Source organism: Bos indicus x Bos taurus, chromosome 15 (assembly GCF_003369695.1).
Source record: "Bos indicus x Bos taurus breed Angus x Brahman F1 hybrid chromosome 15, Bos_hybrid_MaternalHap_v2.0, whole genome shotgun sequence".
NCBI lineage: Eukaryota > Metazoa > Chordata > Mammalia > Artiodactyla > Bovidae > Bos > Bos indicus x Bos taurus.
Window position 1 is genome coordinate 34,168,636 of NC_040090.1, and position 9,185 is coordinate 34,177,820.

General features: G+C 38.7%; 1 protein-coding gene and 1 pseudogene across 1 annotated transcript; one reads left to right on the plus strand and one right to left on the minus strand.

The window, feature by feature from the left end:
* Positions 1-609: 609 nt before the first annotated feature.
* Positions 610-1,766, plus strand: LOC113904765 (annotated as a pseudogene).
* A 6,140-nt stretch (positions 1,767-7,906) lies between these two features.
* On the minus strand, positions 7,907-8,860 carry LOC113904919 (olfactory receptor 52E2-like). The gene has a single exon (XM_027561987.1). The coding sequence runs from the start codon at positions 8,858-8,860 to the stop codon at positions 7,907-7,909; it is 954 nt and encodes a 317-aa protein (XP_027417788.1).
* Positions 8,861-9,185: the final 325 nt, after the last annotated feature.

Sequence of the window (9,185 nt, forward strand, 5' to 3'; positions counted from 1 at the left end):
TATTGAGAGAGAAAATTGGAAGATCTCACTGTTTACAACATCATATAACTTCTGCATAAATATCTATTCAGTTATAAAGAAGATATTTGAGATTAAACAAGGAGTTATTTGATAAGAAACAATGTTTGGTTGCCACTCCTGTAACTTTTTCTGCCCAACAATGATTGCATTTTTAGTCCTCCAGCCTCCTTTCTTAGCTCTCCATGCTCTTGGCAGAAAGCACACATTTTAAAGCTATGGGGCATAATCAATGATGTGTCACAAAGAAGAAATTCTAGTAGAATTATTCTCAAGATTATTCAATATCCTACTTTTCAGTCTCATCTTCCTTCCCTCCCTCTCTTGTTTCTATGAAACAAAGATTTAGAGTAATAAAATTCAGTTTTCTTTAAACTCCAATTATAAGTTTTCTTAAAGTAGAAGATTTCAATCAATCTGATAAAACAACAACAACAACAACAAGTTTACTGAGGAGTTTTTTTCTATATTGGGATAAACAGATAATTGCTTCTTTCCAGTACCGGTAAAGATCATGGTAACAGACCGGGACCTCCCAACATGGATCAGCATACATTTGCCATGAACGCATTATATGAAACCACAAGCAAGATGCCTCTTTCCAATGGCACTGAGTTTCACCCCTCCTCCTTCCTGTTGCTGGGAATCCCAGGACTGACAAACATTCACATCTGGACTGGCTTTCCTTTTTGTGCTGTGTATCTGATCACACTCATAGGCAACTTCACCATCTTGTCTGTCATTCAGACTGAGCACAACATTCACCAGCCTATGTTCTGCTTCCTGGCTATTCTGGCTACCATTGACTTGGGGCTGTCCACAGCCACCATCCCTAAGATGCTGGGCATATTCTGGTTCAGCTGCAGGGAGATAATTTTTGATGTCTGCCTCACTCAAATGTTTTTCATTCACATCTTTACTGACATGGAGTCCTTCTTGCCATGACTTATGGCCGTTATGTAGCTATCTGTAACCTTCTTCATTACAGCATTTCTGACTGGACTTCCCTGGTGGCTCAGTCAGTAAAGTGTCTGCCTATAATGCGGGAGACCTGAGTTCAATCCCTGGGTTGGGAAGATCCCCTGGAGAAGGAAATAGCAACCTACTCCAGTACTCCTGCCTGGAAAATTCCATGGATGGAGGAGACTGGTAGACTCTGGTCCATGGGCTTGCAAAGAGTCGGACATGACTGAGCACCTTCACTTGTTCATTATAGCACAATCCTTACTAACAAGATAGTATCTCTTATTGGTTTGGGGGTGATAGGGAGATCAGTCCTCTGTGTATTTCCTTTTGTATTCCTCATCTTGCAACTGCCCTTTTGTGGACACCGAGTCATCCCCCACAGGTACTGTGAGCACATGGGTCTTGTTCGTCTGGCCTGTGCAAGGATCAGGGTCAACACCATATATGGTCTGGGGACCATTGCTCTCCTGGGATTTGACATAATGGCCATTGCTCTCTCCTATGTTCAAATTCTTCATGCTGTTTTCCATCTCTCCTCCTGTGAGGTCAGACTCAAGTCTCTCAGCACCCGTGGTTCCCATGTATGCATAAGTCTAACCTTTTATACCCCAACCCTCTTCTCTTTTATGACACATTGGTTTGGCTGAAATGTTCCCTGCTACATCCATATTCTTCTGGCCAATCTCTATGTTGTTATTCCACCAATGCTTAACCCTGTCATCTATGGAGTTAGGACCAAGCAGATTCATGAAAGAGTGCTCAGAATATTCATCCCAAAATAGCAAATGAATACCTCCAGTTTTGGTCCAAAAGATTAAATGTTAACATGTATACATCTGAGAAATGAAGAGAGGCCTTGAAAACGGCACATAGGTGCAGCCATGATTACTTACTGGAAAGGATGTCTTTTAAATGTGGATCTCATCTATTTAGGGAGTGAGAGAATAACCTTTGAATTCTAAATAGTGTGAGTGAGTGAACATTCTATATGATTATTGGAAGGTGGACAAGAGAGATATGTTCATGATTTCCAAGATTTACGTCATGTCTTTTGTGACTAGGTCGAATAACAGAAGATATTTTTCTATTTTCACTATGGGTACCAGGTATTCCTCCTCCTCTCCTCTTCCTTTTTCTCTCTACCTCTTTTTTTCCCCTAGAAAAAAGTCATTTTAATTTCAGTATTCAAGTGAGTTTTATGACCTCTTGAAAAAATAAATTTTCTTTTAAATTACTTATGGGGTTGTCATCCTAATCACTTTAGTATTTGGATCTTCTAAAATTCTTAACCCAGCCCTAAATACAAAGACTCTAAGAACAAAGGGTTAAGGAATCAAAGATGAAAGATAGTATACTCACAACTATTTATACCCCAAAAGTTTTGACATTCTGCCAGAGTATGCCGTTTCCCAAACACTAACTTAACTACAAGGTTTCATAACTTTCATAACTAAGGTTTTATTAGCTGGGATTTGAAGCTCAATAATAATACTGCCAGTTAATGTGAAACTCAATCATGAAGACTTGAGATTTTTGTTTTATGAAAACAGAGAATTGAAATTCTTTTATGCCATAAATGTGCATTCAGAGTCCATGAACTATGCTGTGCTTTTATTTACGGATAGAATATTTTTCTGTCAGACCCCATTCTTCCCATTTCTTGGTAGAAACATGGTATAGAGTACTTCTCTTGGCTTCCTGCTAGTGCATAGGACACTATTGCACAACCCACTCGCAGTGCCTACCAGCCCTGCTGTAGGACATGATTTCTCCTGGTGCTGTTCTTCACTTCATATCCTGTACTTGATGGGAGTATGTGACATGCTGCTCCGACACTACTCAATTAGTGTTTGTCTTTATACTGGTGCCCTTGCTTACTGCATATTTCACTTACAGCAGCAGTTTAAGGGGCTCGGCAGAGCTGGAGGAACCATGCATTCATGAGGCATGTGCAGTTGATAACAGACCAGTTTACATGCCTTATGAAGGTAGTCAGGAGACAGATCTGTAGTCTTGCCTCTCTATATTCTGATACCATGAGCTAACGAAAGAACAAGGTTTAGGGGGTCTTGCTGTGCTAATGGGATTCCCAGGTGGCTAAGTTCATAAAGAACCTGCCTACAATGCAGAAGACATCAGAGATAGAGGTTCAATTCCTGGGTTGGAAAGATCCCCTGAAGGAGGGCATAGAGACCCACTCCAGTAATCTTGCCTGGAGAATCCCATGGACAGAGGAGCCTGGTGGGCTACGGTCCATAGGTCACAAAGAGTTGGACATGACTGAAGTGACTGAGCAAAAATCCTGCTCATCCTTGGGTCAACTGACCTTGTAATTTCTTTTTAAACTAGTTGCCTTAATAATCATATGGTAAGTAGGTTTGATCACTCATCTTTCTGAGGTCAGGTACTTGATTTAAACACAGAGTCACATATTTCTGAAGTCTTTCAGCATCATGATGATTGGGACATAATCTCTGCATTGAGAAGTTTGAAAAAAACCTTTATACATCATTTTCACTTCCTAGTTCTTTTTATGAAACTAAAATTCCTGATTGGAAAAGCAAAATTTTTTCTAGATACAAGGATGAAATTTTAAGAAGTGTTTTGAATTAATTGTGGAAACTATAAACAATTTCATTGTCCCCAATGTCAGAATTTGAAAAAAAAAAAAAAGACTTTGCTTTACCCCAGTCTAGCTCGCTCTTTATTCTCTTTCTTCTTTTCTTTCTCCTCTTCCTTCTTCTGATGCTCATCTTTACTTTTTTCCTCTATCCTCCAAATTTCTGTCAGTCAGTTCAGTTCAGTCACTGAGTCTTGTCCAACTCTTTGCAACCTCATGGACTGCAGCACACCAGGCTTCCCTGTCCATCACCAACCCCCAGGGCTTGCTCAAACTCACGTCCATTGAGTCGGTGATGCCATCCAACCATCTCATTCTCTGTTGTCTCCTTCTCTCTTGCCTTCAATCTTTCCCAGCATCAGGGTCTCTTTCAATGAGTCAGTTCTTCACATCAGGTGGCCAAAGTATTGGAATTTCAGTTTCAACATCAGTCCTTCCAAAGAATATTCAGGACTGGTTTCTTTTAGGATTGATTGGTTTGATCTCCTCCCTGTACAAGGGACTCTCAAGAGTCTCCACCAACAACACAGTTCAAAAGAATTGAACACAGTTCAGTTCTTTGGCACCCAGTCTTCTTTATGGTCCAACTCTCACATCCATACATGACTACTGGAAAAACAACAGCTTTTACTAGATGGACCTTTGTTGGCAGAATAATGTCTCTGCTTTTTAATATGCTGTCTAGGTTGGTCATAGTTTTTCTTCCAAGGAGCAAGTGTCTTAATTTCATAACTCCAGTCACCATCTGCAGTGATTTTAGAGCCCCCCAAAATAAAGTCTGTCACTGTTTCTGGTGTTTCCCTATCTATTTGCCATGCAGTAATGGGACCAGATGCCATAATTTTAGTTTTTTGAATGCTGAGGCAATGGTAAACCTCTTCTTGCCTTGAGAACGCCATGAAGAGTGTAAAAAATTTCTTCAGCCTTTTTCAATATGTCTTACTATAGCTCTCTCTCTCTCTGCCTTACCCACCTCTTCCTAACCTAATTTAGTTCTCCATTTCATTTACACTCAAAGTACAAACAACTTTTTTCTTATTGGTTTTAATGAGTAGTTGACTAATTGGGTTAGTAGAGTAATTAGACACAGGAAGTATAAGTAAAGGAAAGCAGTCAAGTAAATGAAAAATTGACTTCTATAAATACTAGAAATTCTGTATGTTTAAAATTAAATACATATCCATCTCATTAAAATATTTCTTAAACAGTTTATCTCATTTCACATGCTAGCAAAGTAATGCTCAAAATTCTCCAAGCCGGGCTTCAACAGTACCTGAACTGAGAACTTGTAGATGTTGAAGCTAGATTTAGAAAAGGCAGAGGAATCAGAGATCAAATTGCCAACATCCACTGGATCACAGAAAAAGCAAAAGAATTCCAGAAAAACATCTATTTCTGCTTCATTGACTACACTAAAGTCTTTGATTATGTAGATCACAACAAACTGTGGAAAATTCTTAAAGAGATGGGAATACCAGACCACCTTACCTGCCTCCAGAGAAACCTGTGTGCAGGTCAAGAAACAACAGTTAGAACTAGACATGGAAAAATGAACTAGTTTAAAATTGGTGAAGGAGTTCATCAAGCCTGTCTATTGTCATCCTGCTTATTTAACTTATATGCAGAGTACATCATGTGAAATGCCAGGCTGGATGAAGCTCAAGCTGGAATCAAGATTGCTGGGAGAAGTATCAACAACCTCAGATATCAATGCCACCCTAATGGCAGAAAGTGAGAGAGGAAAAACAGAGCCCCTTGATGAAGGTGAAAGAGGCTTAAAGTTGGCTTAAAACTCAACATTCAAAAAAATGAAGATCATGGCACCCACTCCCATTATTTCTTGGCAAATAAAAGGGGAAACAATGGAAACAGTAAGAGACTTGATTTTCCTGGGCTCCAAAATCACTTAGGATGGTGACTGCAACCATGAAATGAAAAGACACTTGCTCCTTGGAAGAAAAGCTATGATTAATCTAGACAGCATATTAAAAAGCAGAGACATCACTTTGCTGACAAAGGTTCATATAGTCAAAGCTATGATTTTTTCAACAATCATGTACAGATGTGAGAGTTGGAACATAAAGAAAAAGGCTTGGCGCCGAAGAATTGATGTTTCAAACTGTGGTGCTAGTGAAGACTCCCTTGGACTTCAAGAAGATCAAGCCAGTGAATCCTAAAGGAATCATCCCTGAATATTCATTGGAAGAACTGATATTGAAGCTGAAGCTCCAATGCTTAGGCTACCTGACGCGAAGAGCTGAATCATAGGAAAAGACCCTGATGCTGGGAAATATTGAGGGCAGGAGGAGAAGGGGCAACAGAGGATAAAGTGGTTGGATGGCATTAAAGACTTAATGGACATGAGTTTGAGCAAACTCCAGGAGACAGTGAAGGACAGGGAAACCTGTAGTGCTGCAGTCCATGAGATCACAAAGAGATGGACATGACTGAGCGACCGAACAACATCAATACAAATTGATGAATGTGCTAATTAACCTGACTTTGGTAATCATTCACAATGTGTACATATATAATATCATCACATGCATACATATAAAAATCACTTTGTATAAGCTAAATACAGACAATTTTTATTTGTCAAGCATACTTTCGTAAAGCTGGATAGCCTGAGTTAATTTAGAATTTGATATCCTCCAGATAGCCTTAAAAATAAAGTGGGGTAAAATTATTTTTAGCAAAGAAAAACAAAAACTCACCACCAACAGAACTGCATAAAGGAAATAAGACCTAAGTTTATGTAAGAAGGAACACATACCAGTAGAAACAGTAGATATCGGGAACATTTAAATGGAAATTTACTGTCCTACATACTTATATGTATATGAGTTTTAAATTTTATAAGAAGTAACTTAAACCAACAATAGTATATGTCAGAAAGCAGATACATGGACTAAATTTTTTCTAAGATCATTTACTAAACAGAAAGTGATAAGATTGTTCATTTATATTAAGATTTGATAAGTTGTTTGGGCATTTCTAGGGCAATGGCTAAAGTAATTTTAAAGTTATTTATAAAATAAATGCAAATGAGACTTACGATATTAACAAACATAATTCAGAGAGCAAAAGTTTTGCTGTGAAAGATCTATAGTTCAGGTTGAAGTAATAATGGCAAACATAAGATAATAATTTAACAAAACAAGTAGCTGTAATTGTGTCAAATATGCTTGAAATAGTAGCATACTTAAGATACTAAAATTGCCAGACTGGTTTAAATATAAATTGTTTCATATGTGAAAAATGAAACAATTATCAGGATATTAAGAGGCTGAAAGAAAAAGGATGACTAAATGAGTTTTTATGACTAATTTTAAACTCTACAAGTTCCACAGTCATAGAAAGTGACACAGTCACCATTTTATTCCTGGTAGTTATGAAAATAGACACGCAAAGTGATTATAATTCTATTGAGAGAAGAAAGAAGCTCAGTAAAACACCAAGTGACCCACCAAAAATGGATACATTAAAAACTTCTGACATAAACATATCAACCAGATATTGAGAAAAAATAAAGAAAAATTATATAATCCACTTGATGCAACTACAAGGGACAAAGAATATGCAGCACTGAATGCTGATAAGTGGTCTGAAGAGCTGATGGAAATTAAATGCAATTCAGTTCAGTTTAGTTCAGTCACTCAGTCGTGTCCAACTCTTTGTGACCCCATGGACTGAAGCATGCCAGGCTTCCCTGTCCATCACCAACTCCCGGAGCTTACTCAAACACATGTTCATCGAGTCGTTGATGCCATCCAACCATCTTATCCTCTGTCATCCCCTTCTCCTCCTGCCCTCAATCTTCCCAGCATCAGGGTCTTTTCCAAATGTCGGTTCTTCACATCAGGTGGCCAAAGTATTGGAGCTTCAGCTTCAGCATCAGTCCTTCCAGTGAATATTCAGGACTGATTTCCTTTAGGATTGACTGGTTTGATCTCCTCCCTGTACAAGGGACTCTCAAGAGTCCTCTCCAACACCACAGTTCAAAAGCATCAATTCTTCTGTGCTCAGCTTTCTTTATAGTCCAACTTTCTCATCCATACATGATTCCTGGAAAAACCATAGCTTTGACTAGATGGACCTTTATAGGCAAAGTAACTTCTCTGCTTTTTGGTATGTTGTCTAGGTTGGTCATAGCCTTTCTTCCAAGAAGCAAGCATCTTTTAATTTCATAGCAGTTAAATATTTACAAAAGAGACCCAAAATAGATGCATATTTAGCATAATTTTTATGAAAAAAGTATTTTCTACATTTCATGAAATTGCATATTTAGCCTCATATGAGTTAGATATCATTCTTTTTTCTTTGTTTCAGTTTTAATATTTTCTTTACATGGTCATAGATCTGCTTAGTTCTGACTCCATATATGACAGGGTTGAGCATTGGCGGTACTATGACATAAAGATTGGCCAGGAGTATATGGATATAGCGGGGAACATTTTGTCCAAGGCGATGTGTCATGAAGGAAAAGAGGGCTGGTGTATAGAAAGCAAGAATCACAAAAACGTGAGAACCACAGGTGCTGAGGGACTTGAGCCTGGCTTCATGGGAAGGAAGACGAAAAATGGCATGGAGTATCTGAATATGAGAAAGGGCAACAGCTATGATGTCAAACACTAGATTACAAATTGCACATAAGCCATAAATTATATTGATCTTGATACTGGCACAAGATAGGTGAGCAAGACCCATGTGTTCACAATATGTATGAGGGATGACATAACTCCCACAGAATGGCAATCGTAAAATGAGAAATACAAACGGAATCACAAAAATAAATGCCCTCCCTAAAACAGCAAGGCCAATCTCAGAAACAACCCTGTTGGTGAGGATGCTGCTATATTGGAGGGGGTTGCAGATGGCTACATAGCGGGCATAAGCCATTGCCAAGAGGACTGCTGACTCCATAAGTGCGAAGCTGTGAATGAAAAACATCTGGGAGAGACGTGCTTCAAAGAGGATCTCCTTGAGACCAAACCAGATCCCAAGCATCTTAGGGATGGTAGCTGTGGAGAGACACAAGTCAATGGCAGCCAACATGGCCAGGAAGTAGAACATAGGCTGGTGTAGACTGCTCTCAGCCTGGATCACAAATAGGATAGTGAAATTCCCTATCAGTGCTGTCAGGTACACAGCACAAAAGGGGAAGCCAATCCAGATGTGGAGTGTTTCCAGTCCTGGGATTCCCAGCAACAAGAAGAAGGAGGGGTGAAACTGGGTATCACTGGGAAGGGACATCCTGCTGGACAATGCATATGTCTTCAGAACTGTAGACTCACACAGTCTATAGGCCACCAGATAGTTTTCTGTAGCTTTAACGACCTAAAGGTAGTATAAGAATACTTCATTAGTTACCTTCTCTCATTATCACAGTCATCACCAAGAGACAACCCTCATTTTGACCATTTAAAAATTCTGCAATCTCTAAATACAGTTATGGATATGAATTCCACTTGATTGAATGGCAACACAAGCCTTAATACACAGGATGGATAATAACATTTCAAAAAACATGTGGATTCATCAAAATTTATAACAAAATATTAAAAATTAAAAATTAAAT

Coding starts and splice junctions, on each gene's coding strand:
- LOC113904919 (XM_027561987.1), bottom strand. CDS start 8,860: ATGTCCCTTCCCAGTGATACCCAGTTTCACCCCTCCTTCTTCTTGTTG.